The sequence below is a fragment of the Megalobrama amblycephala genome, linkage group LG7, assembly GCF_018812025.1.
Source record: "Megalobrama amblycephala isolate DHTTF-2021 linkage group LG7, ASM1881202v1, whole genome shotgun sequence".
Taxonomy (NCBI): domain Eukaryota; kingdom Metazoa; phylum Chordata; class Actinopteri; order Cypriniformes; family Xenocyprididae; genus Megalobrama; species Megalobrama amblycephala.
In genome coordinates this window covers 31,113,060-31,134,088 of record NC_063050.1, presented here as the reverse complement: position 1 = coordinate 31,134,088, position 21,029 = coordinate 31,113,060, and the positions used below count along the sequence as shown (strand labels likewise).

General features: G+C 38.9%; 2 protein-coding genes across 9 annotated transcripts in view; one reads left to right on the top strand and one right to left on the bottom strand.

Annotated features, from left to right (window-relative positions):
* LOC125272290 (vang-like protein 1) overlaps positions 1-10,867 on the bottom strand; it is a 153,324-nt gene extending 142,457 nt beyond the window's left edge. For 5 of the 8 annotated variants that reach the window (XR_007185805.1, XR_007185804.1, XM_048197037.1 and 2 more), the window contains exons 1-6: positions 9,988-10,388; positions 9,271-9,388; positions 7,536-7,588; positions 6,210-6,274; positions 6,024-6,098; positions 2,294-2,352 (exon numbers count right to left, since the gene is read on the bottom strand). The gene's annotated coding sequence lies outside the window, so the exon portion shown is untranslated. The other 3 variants (XM_048197039.1, XM_048197038.1, XM_048197040.1) reach the window with 3 other exon arrangements.
* Positions 10,868-16,110: 5,243 nt separating this feature from the next.
* LOC125273151 (E3 SUMO-protein ligase ZBED1-like) lies at positions 16,111-17,477 on the top strand. The gene is made up of 4 exons (XM_048198417.1): positions 16,111-16,170; positions 16,374-16,463; positions 16,528-16,764; positions 17,016-17,477. Exons 1-4 carry the CDS (start codon positions 16,111-16,113, stop codon positions 17,475-17,477), a joined length of 849 nt encoding a protein of 282 aa, XP_048054374.1.
* Positions 17,478-21,029: the final 3,552 nt, after the last annotated feature.

Genomic DNA, 21,029 nt, shown 5'->3' with positions numbered 1-21,029 from the left:
CTTTTGCTTTGCTTTATTCTTTCTGTGTTAAACTGACGTGTGTCATTTGTTCAGAGACTGTAGTGCTCTTAAATGTACTGAAAATATCCTTAGACAGTTTAAATGTTCTTCCGAGTTTCTCCCTATTTTTGGCAGTTTGTTGTTATATAGTGTTAGATTATTAAAATGCTTAAGGTGCCCTCAACATTTTTTTTTTCTATCTCCATGGTCATATTTTAATATTCATGTGTCTGTAATGAGTGTGTTGCAGGTCTGTGTTTTATTGGTTGTTGTCTCCCCACAGCATCATTTTGTGGGGTTTTGTAAACCTGTATTAACTCTAGTGTAGAATTTTTCTACAATATTCACTCATCATGACAGTAAAACAGGGCATTCTAGTCAATCTACTGCAGTATTTCCTCTCTCAACCAGTAGAAAATGTGGTTAACGCCCGGTCATGTATAGGGATTTATATATATACACACCGTCATATACCGTGAAACCGATATAATTTTGAAAAATACCGTGATATAAATTTTTGGTCATACCGCCCAGCACTATTATGAGGCATATAAAAATATTTTCAGCTCATTTGGTTCAAACGGTTTTTTTAAACCTGTTTACACCTGGTCACTTCATGCATTTTCTCTGAATGGATTGCTATGCAATCATGAAAAGACCAGGTGTAAATGCCCTCCGAAACGCATTCGAGATGGATTTAAATCCGATCGCTCAAATCACTTCTGGACGTAGTCTAAAACAATATATACATTTATACAATAATACATTTTACTCCTCCCAAAAATACTAAATAATAAACATGTGAGAATGTGTTATAGGCATGTTATAGAAAGATATGACAGCATTACTGCAGCATGCATTGGCGCAGATGAACAGATGAGTATCTCTTCAGTAAGCTGACGTGCAAAATACCTCAAATGAAACTTAAAAAGTCGAAAACGCTCAACACACAATCATCTTCATTAAAAGATGTGAGAATAAATTATTTGACCAGTGCTGATGTTGCTCATGATCAATAAAATGGAGCTCATAGTGGTAGCTTTTAATGATGTGAATACTGTTAAATCTGCGTAAAGCGCGGGAATTGAAGACAGATCGCTGTAGCGCCTCCGCTCAAGCGGCTCGTGAATCGATCATCTCTTCTACTAGTTCATTTATAGCATCAAATAAACATGAATGAACATCAGAAGGAATGTTGTTTAAAACACAGAAAGACATCAGTACACCATTTTTCAAGTTCAAGTCCACCGAGGTTAATCTTCTAACTCCTGACTGCTTTGTCGGACAAAATGGTGGATTTAGCGTTATAATTGGTTAGATTGTTTGTCAATCAAACTCCTGGCGAAGGGTCAATTAAACTAGTATACATTCAGCTAATTGTCAGCCTCTTACATGTCTGCATCTCGAGAGATTGCAGAATTCAAGCGTCAAATGATGTTTTATAAACAAAGTTTGGGAGGAGCGCGTTCAAGTGGTCTAATTGGCTCGAGAGGAGGTATATATACACTGACTAGAGCCGATCTCACCTATAGTTTCCTCGACCGTTTTCTGCATCCCGTCGCCACCCCGTTCCTCACTCTCAGTGGAGATATGAGGAAGAACTATGGATTTGGGCTAAATTTCAAACTCGGAGCCCTCGACCGCCTTGAACAGGACGCCAAATACACTTTTTACACTTGGTTTTTTACTCTATTCAATTATTTGTAAGTGTGAATTTGTGAAAACAACTGCTACAGGTAATTGGACTTTATTTATTTATTTATTTATTTATTATAGATTTATTTTTGGCATTTTTTCATAAATTCAAATCTATAAATCCAAATATTTATTACATGTATGAAGAAAAGGTTCAGGCTCTATCGCTATTGTCTCAATAGTGTTCAGTGTCTTTGGGCGGATTGGCATCAACGGCCATTAGGATTGTTTGTGATTTGGTCTTAGTGATTTAGGAGTCCTCTTGACTACTCCTAACTTTTTACAGATTTGGGAGCTAGTTTTAGCACTAAAATGTTTTGTGAAATACTCTTAAGAGCAAAAATTAGGACTGACACGCCGATTATAGAGTTTCTCATAAATCGGCATGTCAGGAGCTACTTTTAGCCTTAAGATGTTTTGTGAATATGGCCCCTGATTCTGTACAGACACATTTATGTGGCCAAGTGTAAATTAAATTGTTTGAACAAATCAGTAAAAAACACATGAAATGACCAGGTGTTAACAGGCCCAAAGATTATGTGAAAAAGTTCTCACTAGACTAGCATTTTCTAAAATGATGCAATGCTGTTTTTATTACCTTCTCCGTCTAACACCGTCTTGATGGTCCATTGATAACTGGTCCTTCTCAGGGCTCACCTGAAAGCAAGGTAAAGAAAGAAAAATAAACATTCTACTACAGACAAAGGATTCAGAGATGATCCAAATGAAGCAGTACAGATACTTAACACTGATTAACACTGACTGATCACTGTCAACTGAAAACATACAATGAAAACTATTTTACAATACAGGGTTTTTCCTGGGTCAGAAATGGTCTTTGGTGGTGGTGGATGAACACTGTATCCACAGTACAAAATACTGTACCCATGTGAACTGTGAGCACAGTACTGACAGTAAATCCACAATAAATCCAAAGAAAAATTTTGGAATATTAACATATCCTATTCATTCACAAATGAAATAATTAATTCTGTCAGGACAGATGACAAAAGAAAGAGCTTAGAACCATTTTATATTTAAATATCTGTACATTTAAAAGTAAAAAGTCACTGAGTGACCAGTTTGAACAAATGAACAAAGTAATACATTACATAGCAAAAGTGGGAGGTCTATTATTTTTTACATTTACACTCCAATACTTCATAAAAAGATCATTTGACACACAGCATCAAGATTATTTTGTTCCACCCATTGCTATGGTTATCAGCATCAATTGGATTTAATCGCACATATAAATACATTTGTCAATCCAGAAACTATGCAATGTGTAGTTAGCAGCATAAACAAATGTGTTATATAGGCCTACAGAAAGCAAAGATCGCTGCCATATTAGCCACTGAAGCTATCGATTACAACACGAGAAACAAAGCTGCACTTCTGCAGAAACGTCCGTTATAATAAATGAAGTTGTGTGTGTGTCTGTCTATGTTGTGCACTTTATCTCTTATTGGCATTGTGTCTATACTTTGTTGGTTATAATGAAAGGATTCAACATGCAGCACTCGCGCTAAACAAAAACTCATACAGACTAACAAACGCATCCGATTGGCTATTGTGTTCACGTGCTCAACACAAATGTCTTCAAGTATGATGGTACATTTTAAACCACTCAGTATTAATACTGATCAAACTAATGTGTTATAGTAGTGACCTACACATTTAAAACAGTGACATAAGTTAACGTTGGAATCATGCATATAGTTAAAACTCTATAAATACTGTATACTGCCATAACCAATCAGGGATTCGTGATATATCAGCCACCATATCTTACTGGCCGATAAATGCTCATTTTAATGTTATCATTCTCAGTCCGAACTAGGCCGATATTTTAACACTGATAAATAATGGATTATATGATGTGCGTTGTTCTCCATGATAGTATTGAACTGCTTGAAGGAAGATACAGTTAAGGTGAATCACAAATCTGTGAAATCAGAGCGTTGTTACACGAAGAGCGCATCTGCGGAGTTACACCTTTATGACTAGCACAGTCAGTTTGCTTGTGCATTCGCAGCCTTTTGTGGAATTATAAGTTGCATTTTTTATTTTGTGTATATATATCTGATTAAACTCATATAGGATGCATTTGGTTGAGTTAATGAACGCGGCAGTAAAGCGCTTCATTGTAGGCCTACCGGTGATCATCTCTTCAGCATGCGCACTCAAACAGCAATGGATAACATTAATAACTATGGCTGGGACTGTCATATATACATAACATTATAATGAGAACACGACTGTAATAAAACGCTGTGAATTATTTTGGATTAGTTGCCGTTTTTTAGTGTGTTGTTGTGGGGAGCGTATCCAGAACAGGAGTTCACACTTTGTAACTTAATTCATGTACATCTGTGCATGATTTTGTGCAGGTATAAGTTGTAATTTTTTTGTATAAATATCTACTTTATCATATATAAGTTGCATCCCGTTGAGCTAAAAACCATCTAACAAAGCGCTTTGGTTTATGGGTGTTCATTCAGCTCTTCAGATTCATGCTAAAACAGTGTTATTTGAAACAGTAATGCTAAAGATGTTTAATAAAGATGTTTATATAAACTTTTTTTTTTCAAAAACATTACAACTTGTATTGTTCTTATTATTTTCATCAACAATATGGTTTGAGTAAAATCATTTTCCCAACAGGCTTTCATTTTATTCATCCATAGCACATGTATTGTGTTTCTTTTTATGTAGCCTAAGTAATGTTGACCAATAACTTGTTTGCATTTTTATTTAATTTTATTTATTATTAGTAGTAGTAGTAGTAGTGAGGCAATATATATATTTTTTGCAACTTTACAATAAGGTCTCATTTGTTATTGTATTAACTAACATGAATCAACTGAGCAAAACCCTTGTAAATGTGAGTTAATAATGCACTGTGAACTAACATGAACACGCATATTTTAGGTTAACAGATAAAACACTGGATCCTAAAATGTCTTGGGAAATGTTGAGATTAACCTTAACTAAGATTAAAAAAACTTCTACAGGATTTGTTCATTCATTGTTAGCTCATGTTAACTAATACTAACAATAAGCCTTACTGTAAAGTGTTGACACTTTTTTTAAATAAAGAAAATTGGCCATATGAATGTACACTACCGTTCAAAAGTTTGGGGTCAGTAAGATCTTTTTAATGTTTTAAAAGAAGTATCTTCTGCTCACCTAGCCTGCATTTATTTGATTAAAAATACAAACAAAACAGTAATATTGTGAAATATTATTCCAATTTAAAACAGCTGTTTTCTATGTCAATATACAGTAAAGTGTAATTTATTCCTGTGATCAAAGCTGAATTTTCAGCATCATTACTTCAGTCTTCAGTGTCACATGATCCTTCAGAAATCATTCTAATATGATGATTTGATGCTCAAGAAACATTTATGATTATTATCAATGTTGAAAACAGTTATTTACATTTTTATTTAATGATGCTATGATGAATAGAAAGTTCAAAAGAACAGCATTTGTCTGAAATCTAAATCTTTTGTAGCATTATACACTACCGTTAAAAAAGTTTGGGGTCAGTCAGAATTTTAATTTTATTTTTGGGGGATAGAAATAAAATTAATCAATACTTTTATTCATCAAGGATGAGTTAAACTGATCAAAAGTTACAGTAAAGACAATTTTAATGTTAGAAAATATTCTATTTTAAATAAATGCTGTTCTTTTGAACTTTCTATTCATTGAAGAATTTTGAAAAAATTTGTACACAACCGTTTTCAACATTGATAATAATAATAAATGTTTCTTGAGCATCACATCATCATATTAGATTGATTTCTGAAGGATCATGTGACACTGAAGACTGAAGTAATGATGCTGAAAATTCAGCTTTGATCACAGGAATAAATTACACTTTACTGTATATTGACAAAGAAAACAGCTGATTTACATTGGAATAATATTTCACAATATTACTGTTTTTGTTTGTATTTTTAATCAAATAAATGCAGGCTTGGTGAGCAGAAGATACTTCTTTTAAAACATTAAAAATTCTTACTGACCCCAAACTTTTGAACGGTAGTGTAAAGATCATTTTAAAAGTAAAGGAATCTTATACTGGTTCAAACTAGACTGCTGTACTGTATATGTTTGATTTTATGCTGAAGTGTTTGGGACACTGTCTATTGTTTTTGTAATCAGGCTCTCAATGTATATTAAAATTTGGATTTAGATTTATCTGCCAATGTATCATTTATCACCTTTCAAATATAAAGAATTATCGGTTATCAAAATTGGCCCAAATTTTCCTGTCAGCACATGCCTAATTTGATTTCCAAAAAGAAAAACAATACCTTCTGTACATCTCTGACTTCTGACTGGGACAGAGTGTTCATTTTGAGAGCAGAGGGTCCAACCTCACTGAGAGTCTGCAAACATCAAATTAGACATAAACACTGGTCTGAATATGTTAACAGCCTAGATCTCACAAGTGTCTCTGCTACATTTGCTCATTCTCTTACAGCACAACTCTCACTTACCTGGTGTAGGCCCACAGTAAGAGCAGCACAATCGTCACTGATGACAGCGGGGTCTCACGGCTTATCTGAAAATAAGAAATAAAGCTTTATATACAATCACTTCACCTAAGAGTTACAAACCTTCAGTATATATGAAATATATCAAAGGGATAATGTACAATCAGACAGTAATTAATGCAAATTAAACATGGACAGGATGATCAGTGTCCCCCATTCACAGCTACTGATCAATAAATATGTGCACATGAAATATTGATTTGAGATCATATACAAGATCACAAAATAGATCCATTTCAAATCAATATTTCAATATTTAAAAACCCATGGTAATGTTCATGGCTTTATATATGCATTACATTATGTGTGTGTTCATCACAGTATGTCAGGTTGTGTGTAGCTTTACAACTGTTTTATGAGGACACGTGTTTTATGAGGACATCATGAGAACATGTTCTTCATGTTTGACTTGACTGAAGAATCTCAGTGTGTTGTTAGATTGACACAAGCCTGGTCTATGAGGACACTAGTTTTACCGGGACACTGATAACTAGATACATTTGGATGGCGCCCTGAGTTCAGGGTTAGGGTTAGGGTTAGGGGTATGTATGAGAGTGATAGTGGTGAAACAAGGTGTGCTAGTTGTACAGTAAGTGATCGTGACTCACTTTTCACACACACAATCATAATTCAGTGACTGATAACTGTGGCAAACAATCTTCTTCTTAGAAACACTGAAATCTGTTCTATTCTTTAAAAGGTGCTAAAGAGGATCTTTTCATCGACTGAGAAACCAAAGACTGTTAGTGAGTTTTTGAAATGAGCGCATGCGTAAGAACAACCCCCCTCCTTCACAGCTCATTTCGAGGGAACGCCTCCCAAAACTCATGCACGAGTATAGGAACACGAGTGTTTACCACCGGCATTCGCTGTGTCGTGTTAGTGGATTCATTATGTCGGACTCACCGCAGGTAACTCATAATCTGCAGTTGTTACTCCTGTCTCCTGACAAAAACATTGCATGCAGCGCCTGTGGAGTGTGGAAAGTTACTGGAGTGCGCAGCCGCGCTCGTCTCTCACAAGGAACGTCACGGCAGTGATTGACAAGCCAGAGGGCCAATCGCGTAAACGATTGGCTGATGTTTTTAAGGCCCTACCTCGTGCACAGATGTTGTATATTAATATTATTACTTTCAGTGCACCTAATAAATAGTCTTTTATCAGTTAGTAAACACAGTTTCAAGTAATATTGCAAAAATGTATAAAACAAAACATCCTCTTTAGCACCTTTAAGGACTAACTCAATTATTACTTTACTTTATTGGATACCTTTATTGTTGCTGTATCTTATTCTTCTGAATCTGATTCTTCTCAGTTACCATCTGAAAATAAGAAAGAAAAGCAAATACAAATCAAATCAAAATAAAGAAAAACAATTATTCATTGCAGTATTACTCATTGAAAGTCAATTTCAACTGAGGGTGCTACTTTTTTCCTACTTCTAAAATGACTATATCTAATCTAACAAACAATTATGAGTTTTCAATATTGACATTTGCTACAGTGAGCTGTGAATTATGGGTTATCAGTATCGATCCCAATCTTCCATATGGGTGCACCCCAGAGTCCCGGTAAAACTAGTGTCCTCATAGACCAGGCTTGTGTCAATCTAACAACACACTGAGATTCTTCAGTCAAGTCAAACATAAAGAACATGTTCTCATGATGTCCTCATAAAACACGTGTCCTCATAAAACTGGTGTAAAGCTACACACAACCTCACATACTGCCATGAACACGCATGTAATGTGATGCATATTAGGGCTGCACGATATATCGCATGAGATTGTCACGCGCATTTCGTCAGCAAAGCCGGTTCCCTGATTACCGCTAAATCGCCATCACCTGCTTTCAAATGGAGCGGCATTTAATAGACAGAGCCGTAGATCACGGAAAAGCCACGCAATATCGCGTTCATATCGCAGATGAATCGCCTTCGATAATGAGTGCGATATTGCGTGGCTTTTCAGTGATCTACGGCTCTGTCTATTAAATGCCGCTCCATTTGAAAGCAGGTGATGGAGATTTAGCTGTAATCAGGGAACCGGCTTTACTGACGAAATGCGCGTGATAATCTCATGCAATATATCGTGCAGCCCTAATGCATATATAAAGCCATGTAGGGCTGCACAATATATAGTTTTGTCACTGATACCTATCCGTGGGTGTGACATTGCAGTATAAATGAAGTCAAGTAGGCTATAGGGATCATAGTTGATCTGTGATCCGTACAGACTAGGGCTGCATGATGTATGGTTTTAGCATTGTATCCCGATGTGTGCATCCACAAAAGTCACATCACAGGATGTGCAATGTCAAGTGTAGGGATCGTAGTTGATCCGAACGGTCCAGCTGCCCCCCGGTTAAGAGCGCATGTGATTCACGTATTAACTGCAAAGTTTAACCATCATAGAGTGAAAGCTTATCATTTGCTTGTGTTTTTAAGTCCTGTCAATTTAAACATCAAACGCAATATGAACTCGCACTGTTTTCTGACTGACAGACAGCACGTGAACACAGAGTTCAGTTCTCTTTCCCTTATCTTTGAGCTTGAACAAACACTCTCAGCGAAAACAGTCGGTTCTGTATTGTAAACAATTAAGAAAACGGATGCATATAATATTGGACCCATACGTGCTTTCCTCAATGTGTGTACCTGAATACAGATAGATTAACCTGAAAAACATAAAGCACTGCTTATTTTAATTTGTATCTTAGTTTTATTGTGTTTATCTAAGCTTGCAATTCGTTTATTATTCTCTAAGCAGATGCACTACCCTACAAAATTATCCCAATCATCCTAGAATGATTAATTATTTTCAAATAGAGCTATTCAATTCATCTGGTGGAATTGTTTTCATATCGCAATATATAAATTGCAGAAAAACTAAATATTGCAATGTCAGTTTTTCTGCAATATTGTGTAGCCCTATTACCCTGAGTAACATTTAACCTTTAATAATAAAACAAGTAAAATCATGACTGTAAATAACATATAATATACCTGACACAGGTGAAATCACTGATGAATCTTTGTGAATACTGTATGTCTTCCTCCAGAGCTTGGGCTTTCTCCATCACTGTTTCACTTCAGCATGATCTGATGTGTCTTCTGTCATCTTCTGTTTTTAGTATAAACATCAAAAGATAAATTATAGTAAACAGCAAGTTATTTTCATACTTTATTGTATGATATTTAAGAATTATGTATAATTGAGGATCAATATTCCTTCATAAATTTTCACAATTGATAAATTATAGACAATAATACTGACAGTATTAATTTGACTGAATAAGACTGACAGTTCTGATACATCTTAACATAGCCAGTACATCTTTGTTTCTTAATGTCTTTAAATCAAGCAGAACTGTAGTAATATTTACAGTAGGCTAGTATGTGAGGATACTGTACTGGGTGAAATGCCGTCCCCTTCATAGACTGTAGTCATGACAACGCCTTATTATGATGGCTTGGCTAGATTATTGCATGTGATCAGAAAATGATGCAGTTGCAATTATAGTTAAATCGAAAACCAGTTTAAAATGACAAGCATCGCTGATTCCCTCCTGACAGTCTTTAAACACAATCACAATCTCGCTAGCGCCGTTAGCATCGCGAGCTAGCTGCTTTATAACTGTAAAACGAGCTGCAAAGAGCTTACAAGACATGCACAAACAAGCCAAACTGACCCACAAGCATTTAAAAAGCAGAATAACTTACCTTTAAAATAACAGCAGCCTCGCCATCAGGTGCTCAGATGTCTTCTCAGGTGCAGAGTTTCTATCCGGTCCAAACAGGAAATGAACTTGAGGCATGACTCTGATTAAACCATACTTATTACATTATAAACGGGATTAAAATAATAATAATAAATATATGTGATGTGAGCGCACGAGTTAATGTGTGGTTGTGTTTACATGAATAGCATATGCTAACGAGCTAAATAAACTGTATAAATACTGAGTAAACAGCGTTCAAGTTACTTTTATACTTTATTACATGACATTTAAGGGATATTTTTAATCGAGGATCACTATTTATTCATATATTTAATTCACAAATGAAAAATTATAGGCAATAACACTTAAATAATTAGTATTTTGCATTAACTCGCTTGTTATACAGACCTACGCTGAAGCTGAATGAGGCTCCGCCCACCGGCGCCATCTTGTCTCGCTTGTTGTTCATTGCGTATGCAGCCAATAGGGGCTGCGGAATTAGGCTCCGCCCGTCGGCGCCATCTTGTTTTCGTGATTTCCCGCCTACCAGTAGCGATCTGACCAATCACAGGCCTCAATACTTACACTTGTGTGAAAAATGCAAATTTTCGATGACGCCGGTACAGTACCAGGACCCGGCTGCAGGGGCGCACTCTCGTACACAGAGGATACACAGTGTATGGTATAAAATCAGGTTTTTGTGGTATATAAGGACATGCCGCGAAAATTGGAGAGGGTGCTTCTGGGACATAGAGAAAGGCATCTACATTGCCGGAATTACAAGGACATGGCCTGTGTCCTCATAAACCCAAATGTCCCCGTAATGCCGGTGCGTATTCAGGTCAAAAGTCCTCGTAAACCACAAAAACCAACACACACACACACACGTTCGTTTTTGTGAATTGTGGGGTCATTCCATAGGCGTAATGGTTTTTATACTTTACAAACTGTATTTTCTCTCCCCCTACACCACCCCTAACCATAAACCTACCATCACAGGAAACTGTGCACACTTTTACTTTCTCACAAAAACTCATTCTGTGTGTGTAATGTGTGTGTTGCTTTAAAGGGGTGGTTGCATGCGATTTGACTTTTTTAACTTTAGTTAGTGTGTAATGTTGCTGCTTGAGCATAAACAGTATCTGCAAAGTTACAGCGCTGAACGTTCAATGCACACGGAGATATTGTCTTTTAAAGTTATGGCAGTTTAATGCCTACAAAAATGCTCGGTTTGGACTACAACGAGCTTCTTCCCGGGTTGGTGAAATCATAAACCCTTGCTATTAACATAAACACGCCCCAGGAACACGCAACAAAGTGGGTGAGGCCATGTGGCGCAGAAGAGTTGTGTACACCGTACGCGAGTGACGCGACGCGTCAAAAGATAATATAACCCATTATAATCGGTGATATTTTCTACACTGGATGCGGCGCTGAAGAAGCTTCCAGAATCTACATGAGTTCAATGCTGGATTTACTGAAAGATGAAGCAGTTCCCACTTTAAAAGCAGAAGCTGCTGTTTATTGGCTTCAAACTGTAAGTACGTTTTATTGTTTGTACATGTCTTTTAAACATATAGTTCTGTTGCTATTTTTAATGCATCTAGGACATATACAAAGAGCAACTCGTTTTTGCTAGCCAGTTAGCTAAGTTCTACAAACACAAACAAACTTCTATGTTCATAGACAAACAGTTGTTCATGCTATAAATTAAATATTACCTTTACAAAAATGCTACTACTCAGTCATGTATTCAGCTACAGTAAAGCTTTAATCAGGATAAAACTGTATATTGAAAGCTAACAAACAGCAGTGACAGCATCTAAACACTGACACAAATACTAAATGAAATACCATTCATAAACTTCCTTTAAAAGCAGCGATTGCAGAGGTTCTGCTTTATCCTATTCGTCTGGGTCTGATTCGGCTCAATTTGATACAGCAATATAGACGCTATTATTTACATTTCCAGCTTAGCGCGTAACTATGAATGGTAAGGGGCGTGGCGTTTCCGGACGCTTCAGCGAATCACAATACACTGGGCCAGCTACAACCTGCCAACCAATCCGAGCACACTGCGTATTTCGGAGGGAGTGGCTTCATAGAAGCAGGAAGTCAAACGAGCCGTTCATATGACAGTGAAAACAGAGGGTGTAGAATAAACGTAAAATATATGAAAAAATGCAGCGTTTTCAAAAAAAACAAAGCATTAAGACATGTTAAACTGTGCCCCCAAAACACAATCAAGCCTAGAAAAAAAAACACTGAACCACCCCTTTAAGAAAAGGTGATTACGTGGTTGTTCCCGGAAGTAGTTCGGCACATGTTGAGTTCATGGTAGGGTGACCACCTGACTATTGATCTGTTGCAGGACAGTAGATGTGATTTTGCGGGACAATGTGGGACACATGAGACAGATAAATTTACAGCTATTACACTATGTAAATATTGATTTACATTTGTTGGAAAACTTGGCATATGCGCCGATTAATGTTTCTGCCGGTGGGTGCCCACATTATAATGTTGCGCTTATGGCAACATTAAATCCTGGAGAGAAGACAATTCTAGATTCACGGCTGCACATGCAGAAGTTTGAGCGCGCAGATGTGATATCTGAGTGAGAGCGCGCGTGCGTCCAGTTTTGTGCAAGGGAATCCCGCCTGTGAGTGGAGAGATTGCTCGCGCATTTGATGCACGCTCGACATTTTCCAATATAATAACGCCATAGAACCCGCATTAAATGAAATATTAAAGTGAGAAGAAAGTCGTGTCTGAATTTCGCAATTTTGTATTGGTTAAAACAAATGGAGAATATTTCGTTTTTCTGTAGGTGCTCGACCATTTCCGTGTGTGGCGCTTGATCGCCGCCGTTCGTTGGACATATTTAACATCAGAATGGATGATTACATGCTTTAAATCATCGATTTGGGCAGCTTTGAGCAGCTCTTGAGGTTTTTTATCCAGCATGGAAGATGAAATCCTTGCTGGTGTAGTTGTGTTTACCGACTCTGAGGCCTGCTCTTTGCGCTGTCCACTCAGTTGTCATCAGCGGGAAAACCTCTCTCTATGATTGCGCTGGTTGGTTATTTTCACAGCTAGAATATGACGGCTGCACAAATAGATTTTTAAATGCTCACAGTTTTTACTATATTTCTTACTGTGCATTGTAATTTCAGGGATGAAAAAAAATTACAGAAATGCGGGACACTACTTAAGTCTTGCGGGACAAAGCTCCTAATTTCGGGACTGTCCCGCAAAATGCGGGACGGGTGGTCACCCTAGTTCACGGCTGAAGACGAGAATAAAAGGATTCTGTTGTTCTGTTAAGACCAGTGTTTTCATTAAAAACCTTTACATGGTGTCAGAAGTGCTTGACGAGCACACGGCCTCAGAAGTATGGCAAAATTTAACCCCCCGGAGTGTTTTCCATTTGATCGACCGAATGACTGGGCTGACTGGAAACAACGTTTTCAGCGCTTTCGGAGTGCTACTAAACTGGATAAAGAAGATGGGGAAGTCCAGGTCAGTTCATTGATCTATGCCATGGGAAATGAAGCCGAACACATATTTAAATCATTCACCTTTATTGAGGAGGATGACAAGAAGAAATTCGACATTGTGTTAAGAAAATGCGACGAGTATTTGTTCCCTAAATGAAACGTGATCCGAGAGCGAGCCTGCTTTTATCAAAGAGCGCAGCGCCCTGGTGAAAAGGCTGAAACCTTTATTAGAACTCTCTATGATTTATCGAACATTGTGACTTTGGTGAACATAGAGATGAAAACATCCGAAAACATGAAAACATCATAGACTACAGTTAATGTCCGATCTCACGTTAGCTCAAACTATTGAAACTGTGCGCCAGTGTGAAGAAGTAGCGCTTCAAGTTCACCAGCAGGAGGAGGCGTGCGCTGCGATACAAGAGATCGCAGAAGGAAGAGCAGCAGACAGAGGGAAACAGAAATGGAAACCTAAAAGGAAAAACGACAAAGAGCAAGGAGAACCAAAATATGGTAGATGTGGAAAAATCAAACACAGACGACAAGAAAACTGCCCAGCAATGAAATCAACATGCAACAAATGTAAAAAAGTGGGACACTGGGAAAGAATGTGTCACAGCAGGTCAGTCAGAGAAGTGACAGAGACCGTTGCACAAACACAATATTTCCTGGGTGCTGTTACAAATTCACAAAGAAATGATGAGCAGTGGTCCGTGAAAATTTAAATTGGAAAGACACCAGTTAAATTTAAAATTGACACTGGTGCAGATGCAAACATCATGTGTGAAGAAACGTTCAGCATGCTTAATCCAAGAAGAATGTTGGAGCAGACAAATGTTACACTGTGCAGTCCTGGAGGTCAACTAGAGTGCGTGGGGAAATTTCAAGCCAGTACCACATATAAAGGAAGTGTGTACACATTCCCAGTGTATGTCATCCATGGACAAAATGTGAACAATTTGCTAAGCAGATCCACTGCATCCTCAATGGGTCTGGTGAAACGCATTGAGGAAGTTCACAATGCATTTGGTGAGCATGGGACCCTTAAAACAGAACCCGTTAAAATCCAGCTTAAGGAAAATGTTCAGCCATATGCAGTATACACAGCACACAGAGCTCCATTACCTCTTATACAAAAAGTAAAAGAGGATGCTGCCTCTGGGTTTTGGCAGATACCATTACACCCAGAAAGCAGCAAATTGACCACATTCATAACACCATTCGGAAGGTACTCCTTTAAACGTCTTCCTTTTGGCATTTCAAGTGCCCCAGAAATATTTCAGCAGAAGATGGCAGAAACTCTCCTAGGGCTTGAAGGAGTATCCGTGTATATGGATGATAAACTGGTGTATGGAGACTAGGGGTGGGAAAAAAAATCGATATTGCAATATATTGTTGTGCTCTCTGTCGCAATAAATAATCGATACACTAACGCCCAATATCGATATTTTATTACAACACAAAATGATTAATTTACCCGTTGTCAGTGTCACTGTCACTACCCAATATCTACCATTCTGTTTGCGGGGGGCGCTGTTCGAGTAAATAGGGGTAAAGTGGCACAAACAGCGGCCGGTGAAGAACACAAGTTAACTAAACAACAGAGAATTGCAGAAAAAAAGAGAAGCGAGAAGAATGGCGGAAAACAATAAAAAACTAATCAAAGACCCACCCGCTAGTTTCCACTCTAAAGTGTGGAGACACTTCGGGTTTTACGAGACAGTCGATGGAAAGGCACTGGATAAAAACTATGCAATCTGCAAGAACTGCTTTGCAAAGATAAAATATAACAGCAACACTATGAATCTGCAAATGCACCTCGTTCGCTATCACCGGTGAACTACTCTCAGGTGATAATGAGGGTAAACCAAGTCAGCCGACAATCACTACTGCGTTCAAAGCAAAGCTCCCCTTTGCGGTCGCCGAGGGCACAGAGTATCACTAAGTCCATCGCCGAATTTATTTGCAAGGACCTTCGCCCTTACAGCGTGGTCGAGAATGATGGATTTTGCAGAATGTTGACAACACTGGAACCGAGATACGAGATACCGAGTCGTCGGCACTTTACAGACAAAGTCATCCCTGCATTGTATGCAGATACCAGAGCCAAAGTGGAGGGTACGCTCCGGTCCGCTAAACGAGTTGCACTAACCTGTGATGGTTGGACGTCAAGGGCCACTGAGTCCTTCGTAACTATTACTGCCCACTTCATAGACGACAACTGGGATGCCCAAAGCTACGTCCTTCAGACTCAGGGCTATGAATGACAGTCATACTGGCGCTCACATGGCAGAGGTGCTTAAGACGGCTGTAGACGAGTGGAAGCTCACCGAGAAAGAGCCAGCAGTGGTGACTGACAACGCAGCGAATATGTCCGTAGCTGTTGAGATTGCTGGATATCCACACGTTCGCTGTTTCGCTCATGTTTTGAATCTCGCGGTGCAGCGTGCCCTCCAAACTGCCAAATGTCGCTCGACTGCTCGGGAGAATTAGGAGAATTTGCACATTCTTCCACAGGAGCACCTCAGCAGCTGAGGCACTGAAGAGGAACCAGAAGATGTTAGGCCTTTCCGCACCACAAGCTGATAACTGATGTTGTTGTCCGCTGGAACAGTGCCTATGAGATGATCAGCCGGTTTCTTGAGCAACAGCCAGCTGTTACTGCTGCCCTCTTATCTCCAGAGGTAAGGCGTTTATTGTTTTGTTACTTAATTGCATATGATAACTGTAATGTGTTATAAAATATTATTGTTAACATGATATATATTTTGTTCCTTAGTGTAAAGTGCTTTTTCCTGACTTCTTGGTCTGGATTAATAAGGAATATGTGCATTATAAAGTTTAAACTTTTGACTTCATTCTGTTCTTTTCCTTTCCTTCTTTAAAGGTCAGAAAGAATACCACTGACATCTCTACCCTGACTGATGGAGACATCAAGAATGCAGAAGAGGTTGTGAAAGCCCTCCATCCAATGCTGGTAGCAACAAAGAGCATGTGTGAGGAGAAAAGTCCAACTGTTTCCATCATTGCTCCTCTTACAGCAACACGCCCAACTTCTGAGCGACACACTCAGCACAATTGAGGATGCCCCTCTCGTCAAGGACATAAAGTGTGCCATCCATGGAGACCTATCAAAGCGCTACATGTCTGCAGAGGAGAAAAACTTCCTCTACGTTGCCTCCGCCTTAGACCCCAGGTTTAAGTCGATGCTCTTCTTGTCGCCTTCAGAAGTGCAGGAGACGTATGCCATGGTTGTGTCCAAGGCTGCTGCCCTGATGGTAATTACAACTTGTAAAAACTGAACAGCAGTTACTTAGGTCATTGAAATTCTCATTGTATTTGTACCTTTTAAACTTTCAACTCTTGCACTGCTGGTAGAAAAATGTCATCCACACATCTAACCATGTGCAAAGATGTGTTAAATTTTAAAATGATTAGGGGCTGAGGATTTCTTGTTGTGATGAACATGTTATTTCATTAATAACAAAAATAACAATGAAGATGTGCCAAATGCTTTTTTGTCTTATAGGGGAATGCAGATGTGGGAATGCAGTCTGATGGTAATGTAGAGGAGGGAGGAAGCACTGAAGAGAGTGGTCCTGCTGATGACACCAGTGATGAGGACCGACCACCACACACACCAAAAAAAAGGAGATCCGCACTTGCAAACCTCCTTGGACAAACATTCCAGCATGCCAGATCTTACCTGACCCCATCATCACCTAACTCCAAGGCTAAAAAGGAGGTTCAGCAATATCAAGAATCCTCACCTCTACCACTGTCAGATGAGCCGTTGGGTTGGTGGAAATCTGAGGCATGCAAGTACCCACACCTTGCCAAGCTGGCCCAGAGGTACCTGTGTGTGCCAGGGACTAGCGTGCCATCAGAGAAAATCTTTTCTACCACCGGTGACATAATCTCTGCTCAGAGGTGTGCTCTTACATCTGAGCATGCTGATCAGTTAGTTTTCCTCAAGAAGAATATGCCTTGATGTGTCCACCGTTTACAGTAACTTACTACTGACGTTTCAGTATTATGGTTTACACATGTTAATGTTCATGTTGTTTTGTAATGTTCATGCACTTTTATCTGTCTAGATGTACAGTGTTTACATTTAAGACCAGGAGGCAGTGAGTTATTATGCAAATGCATATTTCTTTGCACAATGTTGGAAATGTTGGCATTAATAAATGCATAAAATTTCCTTATTTCCTTATTCCTTCTTTTTCTTTTCAGTCACATATATCGTGATATATCGTTGATGAAATTTTTTCCAATATATTAAATATCATAGATATCGTGAATCGTGATATTATCATATCGTGGACCACATATCGCCACAGAATTGAATCGTGAGGTACCTGTATCGTCCCACCCCTAATGGAGACACCATGGTACAGCATGACCAACGGCTTTCCAAAGTATTGGAGAGAATTGAGACAGCTGGCTTAAAGCTAAACCGTGAAAGAGACAGCAACAACTTCACTTCCTTGGTCACTTGATCGACAAATCAGGCGTGAGACCCGATCCTGAGAAAGTCAGAGCAATCCATGAGCTCTCACCGGCACACAATGTTCAGGAACTAAAACGTGTACTTGGAATGTTTAATTATCTGGGCAAGTACATTCCAAATCTGTCGACAGAAGGCAAACCGCTATATGAACTTTTGAGGTCAACAGCGGTATGGACTTGGGCCTATCCTCAGGAAGCAGCATTCCTTTCCACTTCTCCAGTTTTGTCATTCTACAGTGTGTCTCTACCCACTGCTGTTTCAGCTGATGCTAGCAGTTATGGCATAGGTGGTGTGTAACTGCAGCTGCACAATGGAAACTGGAAACCGGTGGCGTATTGCTCACGCAGTTTGTCTGAGGCCGAGACCAGATACGTCCAGATGGAGAAAGAATGTCTGGCGGGCATCTGGGCTTGTGAAAAATTCGAAAAGTACCTGATTGAAAACTTCAAATTGGTGACAGATCACAAACCATTAGTACCTCTTATGAATAAGAAGGACTTGGACAATGTCCCGCTGCGATGTCAGAGACTACTTATGAGGCTGATGAGATTTAAACTGACCGCTGAATATGCTCCAGAGAAAACTTTGTTGGTGGCTGATGCGTTATCACGGAGCCCGTTAGCATATAAGGAAAATGACCTCAACACACACTCTGATGTGGGGTGTTACATTGCTGCTGTTGCTGAAGGCCTGCCCACAAGCCCTCCAAAACTTGAAGCCGTATGTTAATTCCAGATGTCTTGAGAGCAGAATACATGATGGGCATCAAGGTCTGACAAGGTGTAGGGAGTGGGCCAGTACATCTGAAATCAAACAAAAGGATCAGTCCTGTCAGATATGCCTAGAGATGAAACAGACACAACAAAAGGAGCCCCTCATCTCAACACCCCTTCCAGACAGGCCTTGGAAAAGGCTAGCTATTGATCTGTGTGAGCACAACAAGCACGCTTATCTGGTTGTGTCTGACTATTTCTCTCGATTTCTTGAGATTCTTCACATGCCAACAACTACCACCTCAGAAGTAGTGTTAAAACTGAAAGCACTATTTGCCAGGTTTGGCTGCCCTGACGAAATAGTTTCAGACAACAGTCGGCAGTTTGTGAGCAGTGACTTCCAGGAATTTGCAAAAGAATTTGACTTGCTGCACATCACATCTAGTCCACACCACGCTCAAGGAAATGGACATGCAGAGACGGCAGTGCAGACTGCAAAGAAAATTTTGCAACAGAAAGATCCTCTTCTGGCTCTGATGAGCTGCAGGGCAACACCTTGCATCTCTACAGGTGTTAGCCCGGCTGAACTACTTATGGGCAGAAAGATTAAAACAACACTTCAATGATTGAGACAAATCTTCAGCCTCGGGGGCCAAATCTGAAAGATGTAAAGAAAAAAGATTCCATGGAAAAGCAAAAGCAAGCTTTCTACTTTAATCGTCATCATGGAGCTAAACCCTTACCATTGCTGAGGACTGGTGATGCCGTACTCACTAAGTTAGACCATCAAAAGTCCTGGGGAACAGCTGCTGTGGTCACAGGCATGAGTACAACTCCTCAATCTTTCACTATTGAGACACATCAAGGGACAACTCTGCGGCGTAACCGTCGTCACTTGCAGCTCATCCCTGATTCAGCTGGAGGAACTCAAACTCTGGTCCAAAAAGATCAATCATATGAGCAGCAGCCTGAGTCTATGAACACTGGGAAAACTTTGTCTCAGGCCCCAAACACAAAAACTGGACTGCTGATGACTAGATCTGGCAGAATAAGCAAACCAGTGAATATATTAGATTTGTGAGAAAAAAGGAAGAAGAAAGAAGGAATATAAGCTAGTCATATTTTGTTTAATAGAGATTAGAAACAATTTCATTCAATGTGGTTGTAATAAGCAAAATTAGAAAATAAGTTTTGTTTTGTTATTGATGTTGAAAATTTCATAATACTAACGAGAAATATTTAAGGCTGTTCAGAAGAAAGAAAAAAAAAACTGAAAAGGGGAGATGTAATGTGTGTGTTGCTTTAAGAAAAGGTGATTACGTGGTTGTTCCCGGAAGTAGTTCGGCACATGTTGAGTTCACGGCTGGAGACGAGAATAAAAGGATTCTGTTGTTCTGTTAAGACCAGTGTTTTCATTAAAAACCTTGACAGTATGATTTATACGCCTTTTGAAAAGTGGGGACATGGGTAATGTCCTCATAAGTCACCTCTTTTTGTCATATCCATGTCATTATACACATTTGTGTCCTGATATGTCACAAACACACACACACACGCACACACACACGCGCACACACACACACACACACACGCACACACACACACGCGCACACACACACACACACACGCACACGCACGCGCACACACGCGCACACGCACACACACACTCAATTCACTACATTTGAGAAAACAGATCTATATTTATTCAACTGTTGAACTTGAATTTGACATCTTTGTGTTTAGTTCTGCTTCCTAATGAACTGTCCTGTCTCTGTTTAATGATTTCTGAGGAACACTTTCTTCTGTAAGATCTGTTCATGTTAGTGTGAAATATCAGTGTGGATCTTTATCTCTGATGATCACCAGTAGAGGGAGACACTTCACTGTATTACAGGAGCTCTGTTCTGACTCTATACTGCACTTTATTAGAGAAATGATCAATTCCTTCACAATCTTACATCTGGATTTGATTTATTTCTCAGATGTTGATGATAATGATACTGATTCATCTTTTCAAACACATGAAACATTAATATATCACTGACACAACAGGCAAATATTAGATCAAATAATACATAGGCCTGTATTACTTCTGCACAATGTAATCTATATATTTTTATAATTAACTGTAAAAGACAACCCAGTGATCTGAACTATAAATGCCATGTGTAAAATGTGTTACGTTGGTTCAAGAGCTCCATCGCATCTCCACATTCAAAGCCATTCAAATATGTTTATTCTGAAAAACACACTTTAAATCATAAACAGGTGTTTTGATGTTCTTCAGAGGCTCTTAAAAGACATTTATTTAAACTTC

What these genes read in the sequence shown, in the direction of transcription:
- LOC125273151 (XM_048198417.1), top strand. Translation starts at nt 16,111, where the DNA reads ATGATCAGCCGGTTTCTTGAGCAACAGCCAGCTGTTACTGCTGCCCTC. An exon ending in CTGCCCTCTTATCTCCAGAG is followed by an intron (nt 16,171 to 16,373) that starts GTAAGGCGTTTA and finishes CCTTCTTTAAAG; the next exon opens with GTCAGAAAGAATACCACTGA. An exon ending in AAGCCCTCCATCCAATGCTG is followed by an intron (nt 16,464 to 16,527) that starts GTAGCAACAAAG and finishes CTCCTCTTACAG; the next exon opens with CAACACGCCCAACTTCTGAG.